The sequence below is a fragment of the Abramis brama genome, assembly GCF_963993115.1.
Source record: "Abramis brama genome assembly, chromosome: 24".
In the NCBI taxonomy this organism is placed as follows: Eukaryota; Metazoa; Chordata; class Actinopteri; order Cypriniformes; family Leuciscidae; genus Abramis; species Abramis brama.
The window spans coordinates 22,192,278-22,215,245 of record NC_139986.1 but is presented as its reverse complement, the minus strand read 5'-3'; the positions used below and the strand labels follow the sequence as shown (position 1 = coordinate 22,215,245).

Sequence of the window (22,968 nt, the reverse complement as noted above, 5' to 3'; positions counted from 1 at the left end):
GTCACCCTGTCTGCGTGGAGCTGTGAGAGGCCTCCTGATCCCACACAATATTGGGGTCGGTAGATTCATTAAAGTTACGGTGAGAAAAGCTCTCTGTGTAGTATTTGCTGTCATGGGAATCTTTCCGTTTGAATTAAAGTAGTTCCTTCCTGCCTGTTCAGCGCTGCTAGATTTGTCTTCATCAGAAGCAGCCTTTCTAAAAAACAATGCTTGTTCACTTTGGCTGAATTTGTTATTTCATGTGCAGTCATTTCATATCTTTGTGCATAAATGATATTTCGAAATAGTGCTGGTTTTTGAGAAGAGGTGTGTTGTTAGTAAGTGAGCTCTTTTGTATTGCAAACACTTCTTTTGGCACATTCAGGCAACATTTTGTGAGCTGTTTTGATGCAAAAATGCATTTTAGTGTTTGTTGGTGCTGACTCTTTGCCCTTGTGCTCAAAGGTTCTTAGCTTAGCATGGCAGCAAGACGCTTCTCTACAGAGAAGCACAAGCTCACGCTGTTCTTTAAAGCGTCTTCAAAGACAGCCCGCCGCGCTTGGAGGCTCAGGGCCTTGGGTGATCTGCTGGGCTGGAAGGCTTCAGCCACAGCTGGTTGCATTAAGAGAGTCTACACTCGCCTCTCATCATCAGAACGGCAGAATATATAGAGCTGCAGCAACCAGCTGAGACCATCACTATTGACCCTTCAGCAAACCAGCCCTGTGCACACAAACACACTCATTCATAGCTCACTGGAGCGTCTGAACGACTGTCCGCTCGGCACAGTTTCCCCGCGGCACACACGAGACCTGTGCGTGCAATTACTTGAATGAATAAAACTGTGTTTTAATACTAATTGGGGTAATAGCCAGACTGTACAGCTGATGTTTGTGGTCAGCTTGTCTTCGTACACACTCTGGGGGGAATTTGCTAAAGGCTGTGACACACCAAGCCGACGACAAAGAACAAGCGTCGACGAAAGCTGATTATGGTGTCACCTCGCGGCCAACAAGCTGCGCTTGAACACACAGCAAAGACCACAGCTGACTGTTAGGCACCTACCTGTATGCAGGTAGAGCTGTCTATATCAGCAAGTATCAATAGTCTATTTTTGTCATTCAAAAAGAGAAACCGAAACTAGGACCGCATATATACAAACCGTAAACAAAGCAGCTTGCTTACCATTTTGAATATCAATAATGCTGATCACTTTCTTCATTCGAGGCGGCTTATGTTGTTATGAAAACATTAGCATATTGGAATGCTAAGGTAAGATGGTGTAAAATTAGAACAGCATTCTGAGTGCGCCGTCTTGAGTTCTTTGTTCGTTTTCATCACTTCGCTGTTATTGGACTCGTTCACTAAACTGAACAGCCAATCAGAGCGATCTCTCCCAGACGGCATTTCAACATGCTGAATGCCTGACAACAGCCGACGTGTGGAACACACCACAAAAACTAGCCTGACAGGCGCTCACTGATGGCCCAACGTTGGCCGATGGTGTTTCATGGCCCTAAGAATGAATTGCATCCACTGATAGCACTGTTTATTAACATGTTTGCTTTGGTATCCAATTCAAATTCAGAATGGCAGAAAAAAGGCCAGCTATGGTTTTAAATGCTAGTTTGTGGAGAGATATTTTATTAACATTTTGAAATTTTTTATATTTATATTACACTTTAATTTATATTTATTTCAGTTTTACTCTTAGTAATATTAATACTTAAATGTTTTTTTATTTCAGTTTTATTTTGTATCCGACACACTAAAGTGATCAAGGAATAGCATAGACATGACCAGCTACGGTTTTAAATGCATGATGCTACCACACTGCATGCATGACAGCACGAACGCTCGAGACAAAACATTAGCTCACTGACATATTTATGATGGATTGACTTGATTTTTCTGTCACCTGTTGTGATTTACGATCACCGCGTCACGTAAATAAACCTGTTCTTTACGTGCTGGAATGTCAAAGCATGCAGTAATGACACTCTGTCAAAGTTCAGCATGCTCATTGGCAATATAGATGAACACACAAATGCATTATTTTAACAATTATTCTGTTTGTTTTTTTTACCCCCCAGATCTACCTAAGATGCAGGTCATCCGTAATTATTTTTGTGTTCCGAGCCCCCCATACGGCCCACCGCTTAAAATCAACGTTGGTGACGTTGTTGAGGTGATGGAGGCGAACATCCGCAGCTCTTGGTGGAAGGTGAGACAGTTTTACTCGCTCATCATAAACTTTTCAAGCCATGCAGGAACGGCGCTAGCATGTGTTCAGCTGCTAATTGATTGCCTCTCGTGTTTGTGGCAAAGGCCGAGTGACTGTGTTGTTATGCTTTGCTAAGCATGACTGACTGTGAAATGCTAACTAATCCAACCCTTATTCAACACAAGAAAGCTGTTGTGGGTTAGGTTTCATATCCGTACAAAAACAAAACAGACCAGCACAACGCCCAGAGAGCAGACACGCGCTTCACAACAGGTTTAATTTGTCATGTTTTAATTGTATAGGAGGTGTTTCTGCACATGCATTGCTCTGACATGAGACACGCAAAAGAAAATCACACAACAGATTTAGATTAATGATTAACTCTTTCTTGGAGTGCAATGCTAATCACTTTCCTATGAACCTTTTCCCCTATTAAACTTTTAGAAGAAGTATTGTAAAAGTTTTAACCTTTTATTTTTGTTTGAAAAAAAAAAAAAAAAAAAAAAAATTATAGCCAGCAAAACTGGGCTAAATTGCGCTAAATGTCACCCGAAATGTCCACACATTGATGACATAATGCTGCGTAGACCAAAAAGTGTGAAGCCTAAAATAACAAATGTGACACGCTACAGCCTCATGGACTTTAAGGGCACATGGTAATCATCGCAAGACTGAAAGTGCGCCATTTGGGATGGGGTCCAAGTCTCCTTTTTCTCATGAGAAACAGACCCAGTAAGTCTCCGGTCACCGTGATTTTGCCAAGTAAGACATGTTCCTGGATCAACATATTTTGTTGACCCTGGAACAACATTCCTGTCTGAAAATGTAGTCCTAACCCTGTCCCTACACCTAACCCTACCCATAACTTATCCCTAAAATCAGATTGAAATGATAGGTGGATAACACTGATGTAGAAGTAATGATGTAAGCCTAAACTTTACATAAACTGTAAACTTGTCCCTCAAATCTGAGTGGTCGATTGGAATGTTGTTCCCAGGATCAACAAAGATGTCGATCCAGGAACATGTTGTACTTCACGTTCTCCATAAGGCTCCAGTGTCACACACTGTGCTCAGATTTGCCAAAATGCCAAAGTCCAGATATTAAAAGTCAGAGATTTGAGCATTTATCAAATTCTATAAAGACTAGAAAGTACCCACATTATTTTTTGTCTCATTTGTGTAATTTGTAATAGTCTTAAGAGAAAAAGTTGATACTTAAATTAAGCAATTGAGTTATTATATTTCTTAAACTATGAAAGAGCAACAGTAAAATGTTCTTCTGGGATGGGACACAAAAGAACACGCAGTTCATCTTGATGCCCACTCTTCTTGCTCTGGTTATTTATCTGCCAAGGCAATGAGGAAACCAGCCAATGATTGTCTAGAGAGCGAGAGAATTGGCAGAGCCTGGCACACACTCGAATGCCCCTACATCCCTCTCCGTCAGACGGGTCCAGCTGTCCAGGACGCTTCTCCACAGCTCTGTTTTAACATGTTAATCTCGTTCTGCCTCATTCTAAGACCGCCATCCGCTGCAGGCTCCGAACGCCCAGCTGTCCCGTGCACCCGGAAGTTGTTTGATTTATTCAATTTGAGCTCATGCAAAATTACACCGCCCGTGTCACCTGAGACCTCGCAATATCCAGCATCCCGCGGCAGCTCCGGACGGAGCAAAGGACGATCAGAGCCCTCGTAGCTGTGGTAACCCGGAGACAATTATTGCCGCTCTGGTGCCTAGACAAACGCAATCATTCACTGTAATTCCATTTGGGCCTTTGGTTGCCATCTGTTTGATCTAACAGGGTTATGAGTTTAATCATTATTAGGCCCTTATCTGAGCAACAACCAATAGTGGGGCGGCATCATGAGAGTGCTGATAAAATGTCAATGCGCTAAATGCATTGGGGAGGGGAGGGGGTGTGCTTAAGGATCCACTTACAAATCAAATTTGTTCAAGGAAGAGGTAGATGAGACAGAAATGCACTTTCTACATCTCCCTGGAAGACTGTCTGAGGAGGAGGAGGAGGAGGAGGAGGAGGAAGGGAAAGATCCGAGCGTTACCGGCAGGAGAACCATCATTTGTGGTTACATCAGCGACGGCTGTATCGGTTGATCATTTTATTTGAGGTCATTTTTGAAGTGTCTGTATATAAATTATTTGTCAATTAGATTAAACTAAACTAAACTAAACTAAACTAAACTAAACTAAACTAAACTAAACTAAACTAAACTAAACTAAAACTAAAACTTAAACCATAAAAAAGTTGAAATAAAATATAATCAAATCTTTAATTTAGTTGCCAAAGCAACATTTCTCATTTTCATTTAGTTTAAGTTAAGTTACTAAATAAAAAAAAACATAATTACTCCAGTCTTCAGTGTCACATGATCCTTCAGAAATCATTCTAATATGCTGATTTGCTGCTTTAAGAGACATTTCTTATTATTATCAACGTTGAAAACAGTTGTGCTGCTTAACATTTATTTGTAGAAATTGTGATACTTTTCTCAGGATTCTTTGAATAAAGTTCAATGAACAGCATTTATTACATTTAGCAAAGCATTTATTAAATAGAAATCTTTTTAATGCATCAATTTAATGCATCTTTGTATAAAAATATTAACTTCTGTCTTTTTTTAAATCTTACCACAAATGTTTGAATAGTATCATTGTTTCCACAAAAAGGTTGAACAGATTTCAACACTGCTGGATGTATTATACTGTTTGCTCATTCTCCTGTTACTCTACTTGGATTCTCCCAAGACTTTTTCAGCTCTGATGAACTCTGCTGTAAATTTGTAGCGTGTCGTGACTCGTGTTAAGTACTAATTGTTACTGAATTATTGAGGAGGAGTTGCCCAGCTGAACGTAATGTAATTATCTTGCCATGGTTTCAGGGTAAAGTCCTGGCAACTAAGGATGTTGGCTTCTTTCCAAGCGACGCAGTGAAGCCTTGCCCATGTGTGAGTACAAATACCAGATTATAGTATAATGCTAAAAACATTCTTTATTCTCTGCCAAACAAAAACAAATGTGATCAAGGCAAGGGAGGCCTGTCCTTGTGTTCGCATGGTTTAGGTATGCAAGCACCTCTTCAGTATTGTTTTTGAATGACAGGTGCATTGTAGGTGATTGTCTGTAATGCTGATTTGTCATGTAAATAGCAGGAATGTGGACAGAATGCGATAACACTGATATCAGCAAGATGATTTACAGTCATAATGATGTACAAGTCATATTAAATCATGTTATGAAAAATATGTCAGGTTATCTTTATAAGTGCATTTAGAAAAGCAATTGTGGTTGTTAAAAGATAGAATAAGTGGGGCAGGTTTATATGAGCTGTATTGTCCCAGACTTGAGCTGCAAGTTAAAAATACTGTATGAAAATCAGGTTGAGTGGAATTTCAAGAACAAAAGCGCACATGTGTGCTCTACTTTTTTCTTTCTCACCTCCTTTTTTATCTCTTTATCTTTTTTAGGTACCCAAACCTATTGACTACTCTTCCCAGCCTTGGTACGATCTTTATACTCACTACCAGAATATAATTTTGTACCCGAATATAACCATTTAATTTTTATTATTACCATCTTTAATATTTTTTTTTTCTTCTATTTATAATTATGTATTAAAATATTCTGATATTTCATTATTATATAAATAATGTAGTAATTTTGATTAATTATTATAATTAGAATATTTTACAAACTACATTACAGGTACTACGAATAACTGGGAGAATCTCATAAAATATCCATATTATATATTGCCATACATTTTACTATAAAATAAACATTTTGCATTATGACATTTTATATTACCATAATTATTTTTTTTAATTTAATTTCCTGTAATTTTCGTAATTCTATTTCCCCTCTAATTTTTCATTAATCTCCCATTATATTTACTGAAAAACAGTAAATACAATTGTTAATTCATGTGACTTTTTTTGCAACTACAGGTCAGCACTATAACTTTTTAATATTGTGTGTTGCCCAGAAGCCCTTCAACTCTGACCTCTGACCTCTGACCTCTGACCTTTGGTTTAGGTTTGCAGGCTCAATTGAGAGGGTGCAGGCTGAGGCTACGCTGCTCAACCGGAGGAGCAGCACTTACCTGGTCCGTCACAGAAGCCGAGAGTTTCACGAGTACGCCATCAGCATCAAGTGAGTTACTACAGCACACTTAGTTATTTACTGTAAAAAAATAAAAATAATAATTAGTAAAAACTAGCTGAGAAAAAGTTTCATAACTGCAATATTCCACCCACTACGGTATGGAAGCTTGTTTTTTAAAAGATCTCTTCAACTTTTTATCTCACAATTCTGACTTTATTTCTCAGAATTGCGAGTTTATATCTTGCAATTCTGACTGTATAACACACGATTGCGACTTCATATCATGCAATTGTGAGAAAAAATGTAGAATTGTGAGATAAAAAGTTGTGTTTTATTTTTGATTCAGTGGCCAAAACAAGCTTCCATACTACAGAGCCCGGGAAAAAATATGTATGTTAGTTAGTTCAACGTGGCCATGGTTTACTAAAACGAGGGAACAAATTATATAAATCATGGGAATGAATTCTTAATTCGTGGCCACGATTTAATAAAATTTAGTAAACTAATTAGTTCAATGTGGCCACGATTTACTAAACGAAGGGAAACTAATTAATAGATTGTAGACAAATTCTTAATTCATGACCACAACATATTTTTTTTGTCTGCATGTCATGTGCGGGGCTCCGTAACCCACAACAATATTAATAATAAAAATAAAATAAAAATGATTTTTTTTTATTCACACACTCCAACAACAATAGGACAACTCTACGGTGTGTGTGTGTGTGTTTGAGTGCAAGGCCGAAAGACAAAAGCTGCCCCATTTTATCAGTATTTCTTGTTTGCAGACAGTCCTGTGCACTTTCGCTCTAAAAAATGTGAGCTCGTAACTTTTAATCCAAGGACTAATGGAGACGCCCCACCCCTCGCTATCGACCCCTTCTCCCTGCATGAAAAGCTCTTTGCCCCATGCATTACTATGGCAGCTTCCCATAGGGGATAGGCAGCATCGATCGCAATGATCACCAGAAAATTACTCTCATCATTTATTCATGGCCCACAGGTACAACAACGACGTGAAACACATCAAGATCTTAACAAAGGAGGGACTCTTCTACATTGCAGAAAACAGGAAGTTCAGAAGCATTTTGGTAAGTGCTAATGTTTTGTACTAGTTTTCAGCAAAGAGTATTATTAAAACGTCTTCATCATATAGAGTGAAAAGTAAATGTTATGCTCATATGTTTTTAAGGTCGGTGGAATCGGTGCAATAAAGATAAATGTTTGCATTATACCAGCTTATTACATTTTAAATCTCTTTGTATCATTTATACAATCCCTTTTGTTTTGTCATCTGTTTGCCTTCTAAAGGGCATTAGGAAATCATGCTGCTTAATGTCTCTATTCTGTAGAAAAATCAAATGTCTTTTGTCAGCTTTTTTTTTTGAAAGCGCTTTTAGATTCGATCTCGCAAATGCCAGTTAAATAACATTATTGGATTGTGAATGCTGGAGTCATATTGAATCCGTTCATATATTTATTTATTTTATTTTCCCTTTTAATGGCTGTAGATATTTACCCTTTTATGTGAACTGACATCACGTTGAGCGTATGTGTGTGTTTAATGCAGGAGCTGATCGAGTATTACAAACATCACTCTCTGCGGGAAGGATTCAGGACACTTGATACCACACTGCAGTTCCCCTACCGAGAGCCGGAGAACGGAGCCAACAGTACGTCCTGTGCACAAACACACTAGTTCCAGATTCACGCAAACACGACTCACAAATAACAAAATGTACGCTTGTTCTATTTAAAGGGGTCATCGGATGCCAAATTCACTGTTATATGGTGTTTGCATATAAATGTGCCTTTGCAGTGTGTGGACACAATCACCATGCAATGAAAAAAATCCATTCACTCCTTTTTTTTAATCCTCAAAAAGCCTAAACACTCTCAAACAATCAAGTTTGAGTATAAACAATGATTCATTCTTTAATAGTTCAAAACATGTGACATTGTTGTGATGGGCAGAAGCTATGGTCACCAGGCTGGCTGCTATAGCAGCAATGTTTGAGACCAAATCTTCTCGCGTGTGCCCAGGTGTCTCGATGTTTAAGGATACGTTTCTCTTAGTGTTTGTCATAACCAGAAGGTGCATTTTTATACTACGGTAAGATTATAAAGCCTGAAGCATGAACTAGTATAACGCAAATGCTTCTAACTATAGAAGCTCAATTTCACATTACGTTTGGAAATATCAAAATGCAAATACAGGTTCTATTATCAGTGGCACAAGGGACGCTATAATGTGTTTCTCAACCTTGTTTCTATGCCTTATATATGGCATATTTTTTAAATATTTCAATCATTTTCTGTATTTATTTGTATATATACAATTAAAAATGTTTGGGCCAGTAAGAATTCCCCTCTTAAAATCTTCAGTAAAGACAAAGAAATGATATTTCAAATTGCTTTCTATTCATCAAAGAATCAATAAAAAAAATAGCATTGCCATCTTAGGACTAAATTACATTTTAAAATATATTAAAATAGTAAACAGTTGTAATAATTTTGTAATAATGTTTGTTGTATTTTTGATCAAATAAATAAAGCCTTGGTGAGCATGAGTCTTTAAAAAAATATTTCTGACCCCAAACATTTAAATAGTAGTGTATGTATAATTATTTTTTATATTAAATATTTTAATTTAATTATTTTAATTATAAATAAACATATATATATATAGCTCATACGAAACGTGTATGTTCATGCAGGACTCATTTTTTAGTTAAATAGTAGGCTCGCATACTTGCAGCATTCACGTCAGCATTTGCATACTTGTTTCTGGCCAAATAAGTTTTAGAGATCTTCTGTCTGTTCATGACTTTGTGGTTGCAAAAGCTCCTAAGACATCTGTGTTGTTTTCCAGCTGTGGGAGAGGAGTGAGTTAAAAATGTCAAACAGGGGCTGTTACTGAGCTGTGCTTACAGCCTGATCTGAGAGTTTATGGCGCATTGCAATCAACACTTAGATCTGAGAGTTTATTGTAGCTCCATATGTCACAGTGAGGGTTTGCCGCAATTGGGAAATGTTGGCAGATTGAGAAGCTGGGGGATGTCACTCAAATGCTTCACTGCTTTAACAAAGAGGACGAAAGCGATTCGAAAGCGACTCTGACCGAAGAATGGATCTCCCAGCATGCACTGCTGCTGTTTTTCTCTTCTCTTCCCCAAGCTCTATTCCCATGCAGCACAGCTTCTTTTTTTTGTTTTTTTTTTTCCATCTCAGCGTCTGCTTATGTGCCAATACATGCAAATCATATGCGATTGTTTTTAGATGTCTGCCAGAGGCGCACAAGTCTTTCATGTAAACAGGACGTAAGGAGCAACAGGGGCATCTACTCTAAGTGGTAACTTGACCCTGTGTAGGCAGCATACAGCAAGAGAGTTTCAACCGGAAAAAATCAGCATTGCAGAACGGAAACAGTTGTACAGGGTTACCTCTATTGTTCGTGTTGGACACCAAAATATTCGTGACTTTAATTCTCAAGTGAAGACGGAACAAATTGCTTGATAGTTGCCCTTTCCATCCTCATTTTTATTTATATCCAAGAAGCTCTGGAGATGCTGTCAGCTATGTTGCGTTTCTACTTATATTCCATCGAATGTTAAGCGAGCCATACGGGTTGGACGGCAAATCCATAACCCTGAATATTCACATTATGGGTAAAGGCGTGCTGAAGGTTTGAGCCTCGCAGACTTTGCAGAATAGTGGGCGAATGGCCTGGCTTTTCTGGAGTGACGTGGGTGGAATCTCAAGTGCCCATCAGCAGCTGGTCTGAGTGGTCACAGGTTGGATAGTGGTCTGAGACAAGGCCTTTTGGAGACTCAGCATGTGCTCCTGCATAAATTCATGAGCTCAGTTAGCCTCAGCTTGGGTTGTCCCTTCAAAACTCTGAACAGATGTTTAAGAAAGACATTAAATGCTTCTGAAACCAGTCAGAGTTGAACTGCTTGCCAGAGAACGGACAGAGTGAGAAATTAAGTGAAATGAAGAGAGATATTGAGAGATATTGTCAGGTAATTAGATTTCAAAGTTCAAAACCAGACAAAACATTTAAAATGGACCCTATTTATATTCTTAGTACATTTCTGGTCTTACTGTGGATGCTGTAGATCTATCTATCTATCTATCTATCTATCTATCTATCTATCTATCTATCTATCTATCTATCTATCTATCTATCATCACCATTTATTTTAGATAAATGAAGATGGTTCTGGTGGTGCTGCTTTTAGCCATTATGCTCCAAAAATATGGAACATTTGACCAATCGAGATTAGACAAGCTCCAAACATTCACATTCATAAAAAAGTAGATGAAGACACATCTTTTTAAAAGATATGACACACTCCCACTCATCAGATTGTTCAATGTTTATCGTCGTCTTGTTAGTTACGCTTTGTGCCGTATGGCTTTGGCCGCCTTCCATAGAAGAGTGGGTGAGGAAACATATTGTGTTGCTGACACACTTGGGGTCCGAGACTCTCTGGGCCGAGCCGGTCAGATGGAGCATCAGATGGCGAGGGGAACTCGCCTCACTGCCTCAGACGCTCCTGGAGTTTTACTAGTAAACCGAGACCTCATCGATAGTTCTCGGTGGATTGGGACGTGAATAGAAATTTTCCACCGTGTAAAACCGGTTTGAAGCACTTAGAATAAGGCCAAATGTTTACAATCTGCTCTGTTTGCTTGCAAATGTTGCGTTTCAATTAAACATGCTTTTTCTTTTGCTTTTCTTCTCTTTACCCTCGCCGCACCCCTACCTCACCCGCCTCACCCCACCGCGCCCATGCCTCTGCCACACCTCAGCCCCGTTGCTCTGCGGCCTGTCTTTTCTAACTCCCGCCGGCTACAGCTTTGTCCCCCCCTCTACCGCCCCATTCTGGTCAGGTACAGGTACATGTTTTCTTATCCATTGGTGTCATTTTGTCAAGGTCGTAGGAGATCTGAGGCTGCCATGCCCTGCGTTTAACCCCGCCTCCCATCTCATTGTGCGTGTCTGTTTATAGAGCATTCCATAGCCACTATCATCTCCTTTAATGCATGCACCATATGTCCTTTGTGGCAGACTGGGAGACACTATGACTCATCATTATCTCATTTCAGGTAGTTAGCTTATTAGATCCGTCATTACGGGCGGTTTTTGTCAAGGGAGCTGTGATGAAAAGGAAGGAGTCGTCCTAACTTTGTGACATCTCTCTCTCCCTCCTTTACAAACTTCTCGCTTTGAGCATGGCGGCAGCTAACTGGCAGCCAGTTCTCTGTCTGTACAAGTCTTGCTCACTTTAAAACAGCTGAAGAGAAAGCACCCTGGCACCGAGGCGGATCTCATCAACGCACGTCTGGCGGAGGGCCTAGCTTCTCTGGCTGCCGTTCACAAAGTCTTCAGAGCCTCTGAAGTCCGATAAAAACAAAGGCTCATTTGAATCCGCCACCACGTATTTCCCTCGGCCCACCGCATTTAGAGAGAACTGCGAAACAGTCCAACAAAACGTCTAATAGTCAGTGAGCTGGTAGAAGGAACATGATGTGTTTTTGAGGGAAATGTCGCCTGAAATGTAATTAACCCAGCGGATTATGCTGTTGACACATCTCAAGACATAATCAAAACAGCCACTTCAGCTGTGATTGGACCCGTCCCAGATTCGCGAGAATCATTTATTTAGAGTGGATGTGCTAAGGCAGGCAAACACATGAAGGAGTGCGGTGATTACAAGAGTCCTCAGGGAAACTATACAGCCTGACTCTGCTGCATCCATCCCCTCGCTGTTTGTCTGCATCATTTTGTCTGATTCTCATCTTCATTTTTTGTCCTGTGATGTTTGCTGCTAAATGTTCACTCTTGTCTCTTGTCTCTACAGTGTTCACTCCCAAGGTGATGGGTGTGGCGATAGCCCGCTATGACTTCAGCTCCCGGGACACGCGAGAACTGTCTCTGCAGGAGGGCGACGTGGTGAAGATCTACAGCAAAACTGGAGCCAATGGCTGGTGGAGAGGCGAAGTCAACGGGCGGGTGAGTGTGTGCGTGTGTAGATGTGTTTGAAAGTATACTAGCTTACTGCATACTTCATATTATACACTGCATAAATGAACACGTGAAACTCATTATGCAACAATAAAAGTTTTAAATAGTGTTAGTTAAAATAGTTAAAAGGTTTTGCGGCACGTTGAATTCTTTGTGTAGTATCAAGTTATCATCGTGGAAAAAAGGATTATTTTCATTTGTAAATACAATTTGTAAAATAAAATGTAAAACAAAACAAAACAACCCTTATATATAAAGTAATATAACCTACCGGTCAAAAGGTACGGGTAATTTATTTTATTTTTTTAAAAGAAATTAATACTTTTATTCAGCAAGGATGCATTAAATTGATCAAAAGTGACAGTAGACATTTATAATGTTACAAAAGATTTCTATTTCAAATAAATGCTGCTCTTTTGAACGTTGTATTTATCAAAAAATCATATTTACAAAATTATTAAGCGACTGTTTTCAACATTAATAATAAAAAAAAATTCTTGAGCAGCAAATCAGCATATTAAAATGATTTCTGAATGATCATGTGACACTGAAGACTGAAATAATGGCTTCCAGTCCTTATCATTATGTTACACTGGACATTTTGACACATAGTTAATCGCTAAATACAATTTGCTTTATTATATAACAATATAAGTTCACTAGCTAGTAAAATATAACAGTATAATAATCTTAGTTTTAAAATACAAAGTGTGTTTAGTGCAGTCATAGAGCACCTTTATACCCTACATAAATGTGAAAGTATACTGTCTGTTTAAACTGTCTCTTCATAACATGCTTCTCTTCTCTGATCTAAGATGACAGACATCCTTGCTAAGAGCGTCAGAAAACTGAAACCGCACAGAAAAAGTGGCCTCACTATTGAATTAAGCGGCATTATTTCATACTGAGCCAAGAAGCTTATTTGTACTTAAAGCGCATCGAACTGTCAAACGTTTTTTTGAGCCTCTTGAGCTATCTCATAATGGTTTCATCAGGAAGGCTGTAATTTAGTGAATAAAACCGTTCAGGGCTGTTTTATGGATGGCAGTTATAAATTCTGGGATCAGTGCTTTGAACAGTTCCCCTGCCTCCTCCTGAAATGGACAGAACTGCTTGTGTCCCTTTTGTATTCATGTTGTATTCGAGGTGTGACACGATCAAACGTCAACCAACAAATCACAGTGTTTTCCTTGATGTACAGTATTCTACATTGTTGTTGCAAATTATGCCGATTTGTTACCAGTATAAAGTTTATCCAGCTTACTAAGAGACTGTTTTGTTAACTTTGCAAAATGACCAATGTAGTCTTGGAAGCATCTGTAAGAAGGTTTTTGAAACAGAAATTGCTTTGTGAATTTTGCTGTCATTGAGTATAGAAAAATTATGTGACACCCCAAAAAAACGGTCACAGGAACAGCACAGCCATTCCTCTCTCTCCCTCGTTGATTTGGCCAATCAAAAGAAAAAAACAGCTCTGTCATACTGTCCCTTTGGATATTATTGCTCAGGTCTGTGTGCAGCCACCAGAATTGCTTAAACAATCCAGCGCCGACTCTCCTCCCCTCCTCTTGCAGCAGGCGCATCCTCAAGGTTATCCAGGCAATGAAGTGATGCAAATCCTCTGTAATACCCCCCGCAACCTTCTCTTCCAATCACTCATTCCTTCTCTTCTGTCTCATCCACAGGTGGGCTGGTTCCCCTCCACGTACGTAGAAGAGGGCGAGGAGTGAACGGCTCAACGAAGGAAATACAAGGAAAGAAAGCAGATGGACTGCGTTCGACTGGACTACACTGAGCTGAGTCACGGAGTCAGCTGATTGGCTGATGCTCTCGCTCACTCTCTGTCTTATTTGTCTCTCCTGGAGGAAGTGCACTGGGTTTGATAGATGAAGGACTGTCTCTCAGGGAGCAGATTATCAAACACAACCCCTAACCCTCAGCCAGATCTTAAAAGACCCTTCCGGGCACCTGGACGGAGTGTCGCGAGTGAATCCGGGCCTGAGATGGAACGCACGGAAACGGACTGAGGTTACACCGTGAGCTAATTCTGTATGTGTCTGTCGGCTCACAGGGAAACATGTTTGTCCTGACCTTGCCCGAGTCCTCCTTTCCTCCGCTATTATTGATGATGCCCCCTCCCCGTGTATACACTGCCCTGGAGGTGTTCTCACTCGCGGAAGACCCTCCCACCCTGCTATTCGTCTCAGATTAAGATCATAGTTCCCTGCCATGTATGCCACGGTAATTGATTGCTGTCTCTTCCCTTTTTTCCGTCCTACGAAATCTCTCTTATTTTCAGATTTCCACTTAAAGGGAACGACCGGTTGTTTTGTGCGTCGTGTTTCTCGCACGCTTATCTCGAGAGATATATTGTGGGGCTGTCACGGCGTGTTTATCTGATCCGCGCAGCGAGACGTTGACAGGAAACAAAAGGGATTGCGGTGACAGGCCTGTAAACAGCTTTTTCAGCAGGGGCCCATGGCCCCGAAAGCATTGTGTCACCTCATGCAGAAAGGATCCTGGTAGATAGTGCAGAGTGCCTTCTCTATCAACTAATGAGGGGGATTTACATTCACATTTGCAGGAAGAACTGACACATTGAAAAACAATGAGGCAGATCCAGTGAATTAGAAAGTCTCGATATGTGTAAATTAGTGGTTGACTGATATGGATTTTTCGGTGTCTGAAGCCGATATCTAAATTGTAGGGTGGCCAATATAATATATGTATTAAAATATAAAATGATTTATATATATTATAATAAAGGTATTATATTATTTTGTGTGTATGTATATATAAAACGAATATAATAGATTTATTATAATATATATTATTAATATTGATCAATAAAATATAATGCTTATTTCTACTCAGACAGCAACATAGTGTCGGCCCAGATCCGGCCCACATCTGGAACCACATGTACCAGATGTGCCAGACACTACTGTATGTTGCTGTCTGGGTACACAAAATTCCCTAAATTTGTTATTTTTTCCCACTGTTATTTTTCAGATGTCAGTCAATTAGTGTGTATTGATAACCTTCTTGGCCAAGGGTTATTAAGTACTGTAAGTAATTTCTTCATTAAATCTGAAATATAGCAGTGCTCTGTACTGTACTGTTGGACAGGATACTGGATGTGTTTTCACTTCCTGCAGTATTTCCCTTTGGGACTCTTTCTTCCCAGATTTTCCAGTGTTGTAATGAACTAGATGGATGCTTTACCTGTCTGCAGCTACATGTAGATCTGTGCAATCTGAACTTCCTCTAAACTGTGATGAAATGAAAGTTTTCAGAGTGTTTAGACTGTGTTGAGGTGACAGACTCTATAATCGGAGAAAGGTCATATCAGGAAACACTGCTGGTTTCTCAAATGGTTAGATATAAGTGCACTCACAAAGTATTATTTATTTATTTGTGATCTAAGAAGAGACTTTGACAGGAAAAGACATTCAAAGGAATACCGTCAAATGACTGAAAAGCTTCAACCGATAAAAAGCCAGTAGAGAGAAACTAAACTCATAAACGGAAATACACTCTTATGTGCCTATAAAGAAGTCCAATGTAAAGCATTTCCATTTCTTCTTCACATTAGTCTTTGATTGAACACAAGGACAGATCTTTTATCGTTTTATTTTTGTCTTCCCAAAAAGCTACATAATGTATGTAACAAAAAAAGTTGTCATTTGAGCAAGAATTATGTTTTTTTTTTTTTTTATTCCTGTAAAATGAGAAGACGTGTAGAGTAAAAAGGGTAAATATTTATTGATTTATATATCTTTATCTGTGTTATAAAGATAATGTCTTTTAAATGTATATATGAATAAGGCATTGATCAGTCATCTCATTGTGTGATCTTTGTCTCAATGTAGCACAATGTAACACCACTAAGTGGCAGCATCATTACCAGGTGCTTCTCTTTCTTCATTCTCACCCTCATCTGATGAGCTTATAGTTTCTCCTTCCTCCTCTTTGGTTCTTTCCTTGAATTTTCCCAATCATCATAATGCTGCCTTGAAGTCCAGGAAAGTCTGTACTTATGAGTTTAAAAGACGTACTTGCATTCAATTGATTTCAGTTTTTTTTTTTTTTTCACTTTCCAACAAAGAACGCTAAATAAGTAAATAAATAATAATTAATTCCTGTCAAGAATCAAAGATGGCATTTCTGTGAATAAGGTCTATACTAATCAGCTTCCGCCAGGATTCATCCCAGACAGCAACATAGTGTCACTTCTGGTACATGTGGATTCCATTCATGTTTCTTCTCAACTCATAAATACCATCATTCTGACATGATTTAAAGGCAGCATAAAAAGAGATTCATTATTTTCCTGTCCTGCTGTATCAGTTCTCTCCTCACTGACAGGAAGTGTTGTTATGTCACAGAGGATTCGAGTAGATTAACTTCTCATTAGGAAAATCACATTTACCAGCTGTTTATGGCACAGCCATACCTCTCTCTCCCTTTATTTCTAAAGGTTAAAGGTCGGTTTTAGAATTGCCAATTTTTTTTCTTTCGGGCTTTGACTGAAAGAGGATTTTTGGTCTGGCACCGAAATCTGGGGCGAAATCCGTGCCCGAGGCAGATTATGGTCTTCTCCTGGGTTCGCTGTTCCCTTACACTCCAACTGTGAGCAGTAGAATTGGTTTTTCTAAGCTTTCTCACCGGTAATCTGTTCCCACTCCTCTCTCCCCAGAGATGAACCCTGACAGGACGGATTTAACAGGCTTCCACACATCGTTATATATTTATATACGGCTGTTTCTACACAGAGTTTTGGGCCACTAATCACCCAGCGATCTCTAACCTCGAAGGAAAGGGATTTCTGTCTCTGTTTCCACTTTTGCGGCATCTCTCTATGTTTTCTCCACTCACACCTTCATAATCATATTCTCCACTCTTTATCTAGATGTCCTTCAAACTTTTTTATGTAAGTGAACGAAGTGAACGCAAATTTGAAGGCTGGTTTGTTGTTTTTGTGTGTGTAATAATTGCTATTGTGGCATGCTTCAACAATTTTGGGGGCTATTAACCAAGCAAAAAGCCATATTTACATAAGCAACCTTGAGTAACAACAGAATGATGGTACTATGAGGGGCTCATGGTTAATGATCTGCTGTCCACTGAAGCCAAAGACATACACAAGCCTGGGCGCCATGTAAACCGCCGCAGTGGCCTAACCTGTAGCAGTGCAATGCGAGTGTCCTGCAGCGCCACCTAGCTGCTGTATCACACTTGAACTGTATATATGTTGATAAAGTTACAATAAAAATGTATATTGCTTCTTTTTGCAAACTGCATTGCAGTCTTTTGTGTCCGTTTTTTTTTTTTTTTTTTTTTTGGGAAATCTGTTCAATGGAGTGAGAAGCCAGTGCAAGTGTTTGGTTTTAGGGCAGGTTAATCTGACTAATTAAATAATAGAGAAAAAAAAACAATTAAGTCAAAAACAGAAGGAATTGGGGAAAGAAAACGAGCTGGACAGTTTGCTTTTAATAATATGATCAAAGGTGTCCAATGATTTCAGTTAAAATCACCCTTAAATATTTTTTTCTATTGATGTACAGAGCGATATACTAAAATGATTTTTTATAACAATTAAAACCCATATTTTATGACTTTCTTTTTTAAATCTTATATAGAACCTCCACATGGGAGCAGTGTTATTTTAGCATTATTTATAAACTGTTTTTGGGTGATTCTCCAACTACAGGCACTTTTGTGTCCTTGGCCTTTTTTTGTAAATAAATAAACAAACAAGTGCACAAATAAATTGTCATTATGAAGTACATGCTCCAACATCCTAGTAACCACCACATCTTGCCCCTTTTTTCTTTTAAAAATGCTTTTGCAAGGCTGTTTATTAGCAGATTTTGCAGTTTTATGCTTGTCCCCAACCCAGACTGGCCCTCTTTGAATGTTAAAAAATTATATTAAAGGATCGATTTAAAAATATTTTTTAACATGTTTGTCTTAAGGACAAATAAAATAATATCATACCATCGAAATTCCATATGTATATCATAATTTTAAACTATTTTTGGAATGAAATAGGTCTGTCCCCAGGTTTTCCGTCATTTCCACCTCCTTCAACAAAATCCACTTTAATAGCTCCACCTTAAATATTTTATTTACTTGGTAATCATGGAAATAATAGTGAAAAGGACGTATTAGTTGAAGATGAAACTTCAGGCACATGTGCTCTTCAGCACAAGAAAATAAATCAAGGTAACTCAAGCTTTTATACAGAGTATTTTTATTCAGCGTCATTTCCACCTTGACTGTAGTTCGGTTGAATTATGTACAACAAATATGAAAATAATGTATTTATGTTTATTACGAGTAAACAACATAATAAGTCCAAAAGTAGCTAAGCCTGACATGAGGGAGTGCTAATATTGCAGAAAAACTGCTAAAATGTAATTTCCACCTCCGTCATTTCCACCACTGAGAAATTACAGGTGTAGCTTTGGACATGATTTATGTAGTTTTTGTGTGCTATTTGCATGTTCTCATGACATATTTGTGCTTTTGGACTGAGAACTTTATATATCATCATTCCAGTACACTCTAAATTTATTTTTATTTATCTATATTTATATGAATGTTTTGAGCAGGTTCATATAATTTGCATATCATTTGTAATCATTATTTTTAAAACTATTTTTAAAACTATTTTTATAACTGTTCAACTCATATATGTTAAATAATAAAATACATGGTTAAAAATATTTTGGACTGGCAATTTAAGTAAAAATAAACAGAAACAATCTTTCCACCATAAACCGTCATTTCCACCACTACAGTTTTTAAGAAAAAAAATAAGAATAACTAATGATGTGGATCTAAAAGTATTTTAAATCAAGTAGTAATAGTTCATTACTTACAATATATGTGTGAGTGACTTATAATAAACATAGACCTGAGCAAAAACGAAATGCTGTAGGCAAAAATCCCAACTCGTGGCAACTCGTGGCATTTAGCAACTTTAAATAAAAATGCATTAAGTTCATGAAGTATTAAGATTTATTTTGTTACATGATTAGGTAGCCACTGATGTTGTTGACTGATACATAATCTTATAATCAGTTTTACAATATTATATTGTAATAAAATACATAAATTGAAAAGTGGTGGAAATGACATCTTTGAAAGCGCTCTTCAGAAAAACTGTTAAAAATAATAATAATCCATGGAATTCTAAAACTGCCCACTGTTATATTGTGTTAGAAGACAAATGAATGAAGCTAGGAAGATTGTTTTAAGAGTGTTTTAAGAGAGTGAATTTTCCATAAACTCCCAGTGCCAAAAGTGCTCCTAGTTGGAGAATCACCCTTTTATGAATATTTTTAATTAACTATTATTTTAATATTTTCAGTTTGAAATATATTTAATAAAAATTATGTTCTTTTGTCATTTTATTAGTGTTTCAAATATACGTGAAGTTCGAAATACGCGAGCAGCGGTATTCTGTTAGCGAACATCCAACGCCGTCCACACTGCTGAGAACGACATTAGATGAACGTAATTATGTGCAGCGCGCTTTCCTCTCACTAACAAAATAATAACACAACTTAATGAGAAAACGGCAAGCATTTTCTTTTAAAAATAAAGCGTTAGAATCTGATCATAGCAAAGAGGACGTTTGCACAAGTTCTGCAATTCGGTGCTCATGTTTCGTGAAGCCACATTTATCTATATAGCACTTTATACAATAGATTGCTTTAAAGCAAGCAGCTTTACAGTGTTAAAAATGAAAAGCAGTGCCAGTGTCTCATTTCATTAGAATTACAACCTCATTTTCTTCTAAAAAAAGCAGCTTTCCAGTGTGTTCATGTTTCACTCACGGATGTCTGACCTCGATAGACTGAACAGAAAAAATTAACCAGAGATTTCCACGTCAAAGAAGGCGGAGCCTCAGAGCGCACCCACCTTATACATAATCGCCACGGACCAATGGTAGTGCGAAGGTGTTTACCAGCCGGAGCAAACTTTGCTGGAAAGTTTCCCAACAAAATGAACTCCCAAATGAACTTTGTTTTGGCCTGATTTTATTCTAAATGACGTCACATCAGTTTCACATCAAGTTTCACAAAAAGTCGTGTTATGCTTCCGTCTTCCGTCAGCTCACTTTCTGATTGGGCATTGTGACCCAGACGTTCTTCCGAGCAGATTCGTTCACTCTTAACACACATCACACCACAGGAAAATCTGATAAGATAATCTATAGAACCATCAAGATAGTAGGGACTTTACCTAGGACTGTCGGAAGGGGAGAAAAAGGCCCAGAATTTGCCCCGATTATCTTGTAGTGTGTGAGTGCCAAAATAACAGTTCAAATCTTTGTTTAGTTTAGGGTTTTCATCTAATATTTATATATAATTTCAGCTTTGTTTAAATGAACAACATTTTTTTAATAGTTTTAGTAAATGATAACCCTGCATTGGAGTTTCTAGTTGTAGCTATGCAACTACAGAATTAATCTTTAAATGCAAGAGACTAGTACTTTTCAGTTAACTCAAAAAAGATGTAATTCCTCAAGGTTTGCAGATTTTCGCATTCATGTATGCGGCTGGGAAGAGAACTAGGTTGCAGTCAAATTCTGTAGTCATGTAGAAAAGCGTGCGTGTAAAATGGAGATTAAAACAGTGGTGGTCACCATCTGTTTGAGCGTATGTGGAGAACACGTTTGGAGATGTCTGCTGAGACTCAATCTATCGCCTCAAAGCAATGTCTGCCTATCCACTGGCAGAAGAAAGCTTGTGCAGATGAGGATTGATTTACAGAAAAGTCATGACTGCGGCAGAAGTCTCGAGCCCCTTTATCCCCACTCCCGGCTCCCAAGGTAAACACTCATTTGCTGGTATAAATGTAGAGAAAGCAGACAGAAAACTCATCCCTGAAAGCCTGGAACTAAAGCAAGACGTGTTAAACCACATCAAAAGTGACATCTATCCACAAAACAAACTGCTTTTATGTACCCACCTCTATCCAGATGAAAACATCTTTGACATTTAACAAAACGCACTCTTTTTTTTCTTTTTTTTCTCATATCGAGTGAGCCTGTGCCGTGCACCCCTTGGTATTTTGATTAATATACAACGGTCTGCAGAGGATATTGTTTTTAATAATAGAGCACCAAGCTCATAGTATTTGCTTTTTGCCCACAATGTCTGGTAGACGTCTCGGTAAAGATCCGTGTTGAGGAGAATTTGCTGCAGTGTCCATCTGGGACCTGTGAGTGGAAAAGGCAGTAGCCGACGTGTAAATATCAAGTCCTGCGGCCCACATTCACACACCCGCATGCGGTCCCCTAACGTATTAATAGCAACAACGTCACTGATCTTTCCGTCTTCCATCCTGTGAGCCATTTCAGAAAAATACAATGGCCCCTAAGTTCCTCAATTGCACGCGTTCACTGCTGTAGCCGACTCTGCTGGTACTACAACAACAACAGCTCTTCTTTTGATATTTTACAATCTTTCTTTTCTCATAGCATGGTTAGGGAACTATCATTGTGCGCTTTTGACGTTCATTCGGAAACGATAGCTGTGAGAACCAATGAGGTTTGTGTGCAGTTGCTTATTCTCCACCTTTTTCTCCTTATAGGCCTATGGTGCAACCGTGACTGAGCTGCAACAATCAACGTTCTTGTATTTGCACTTTTTGTATAAATATGAAAAAGTCACACAAAAAGATTTTTATTGTAAATGATCTCATACTCATATTTAATGTCACATTTTATTTATTAATTTATTTTGGGAAAATTTTGTTTATTTAAAATACTTTGTGTTTTATCGTTATTCATCAGAAGAAAAAAAAAAAACATAAATCTCAAAGAAAACTACTTCATGTCTTCTGTTATCTGGTTGATAGTTTAGACCTTTTTAGCAAGTAAAAGACCTTTGTCTTGCGCAAGTTACTGATTTTTACAAAGTAAATGTAAGGAAAAACCTTTATGTTGTTATATGAACACTAACTGGACTGAAGCAACTTAGGTTTATTTGATTATCCAAACATGTTTTAGTAAAATCATGTTGAAATCTGAGTATCACATATGATACAACAGGCCTTTAAGGAACATATATTGTTTATTTATTTATTATACATTTATTATATGTTTTGGGCTTTGATCATAAAACTAAGCATTTAAATATCATCTTACTAAGACATTGTTATTTTGCTCAGTTTGGGCCTCTAAATCAAATTGAGAGTATGCAAACTTTTGAATTTATATATATTTTCTTTTTTTCTTTTCTTTTTTTTGTCTAAAGGTTCAATAAACGGTTTCATATGTCAGGATTTACAGGGTTAATGCTTTGCAGTGTCTTAAAGCGTTACTGTATTTCAGCATAACCTGAGCATAAAACTGAACAGCACTGTAATAAGACCCTGAGGTCCACGGGGCACATTTAATACCGCATCCTCTGAGCTTAGCAACTCAAACACGTGGAGTTACAGCATGATAGAATTCATCAGAATCCATCAACAGCAGATCTCTGTCATCACTCTGTGCGTATCACACACCGACAACAGTCTCGCGTCTATCCGGCACTTGAACCCGATAAGATAAGACCATCTCTGCAGTTTTTTAAAAGGAAAGTGCTGTCTG

General features: G+C 38.2%; 1 protein-coding gene across 1 annotated transcript in view; it reads left to right on the top strand.

The window, feature by feature from the left end:
- Nucleotides 1-17,659, top strand: part of vav3 (vav guanine nucleotide exchange factor 3) — a 67,456-nt gene extending 49,797 nt beyond the window's left edge. The window contains exons 20-27 of the mRNA XM_084102380.1: nt 2,073-2,203; nt 5,104-5,169; nt 5,689-5,723; nt 6,257-6,373; nt 7,329-7,416; nt 7,896-7,998; nt 12,193-12,344; nt 14,042-17,659. Of these exons, the coding sequence (XP_083958506.1) occupies nt 2,073-2,203; nt 5,104-5,169; nt 5,689-5,723; nt 6,257-6,373; nt 7,329-7,416; nt 7,896-7,998; nt 12,193-12,344; nt 14,042-14,086 (737 nt within the window). The 3' untranslated portion in view covers nt 14,087-17,659. The remainder of the gene's footprint in view (nt 1-2,072; nt 2,204-5,103; nt 5,170-5,688; nt 5,724-6,256; nt 6,374-7,328; nt 7,417-7,895; nt 7,999-12,192; nt 12,345-14,041) is intronic.
- The last annotated feature ends 5,309 nt before the right edge of the window (nt 17,660-22,968 follow it).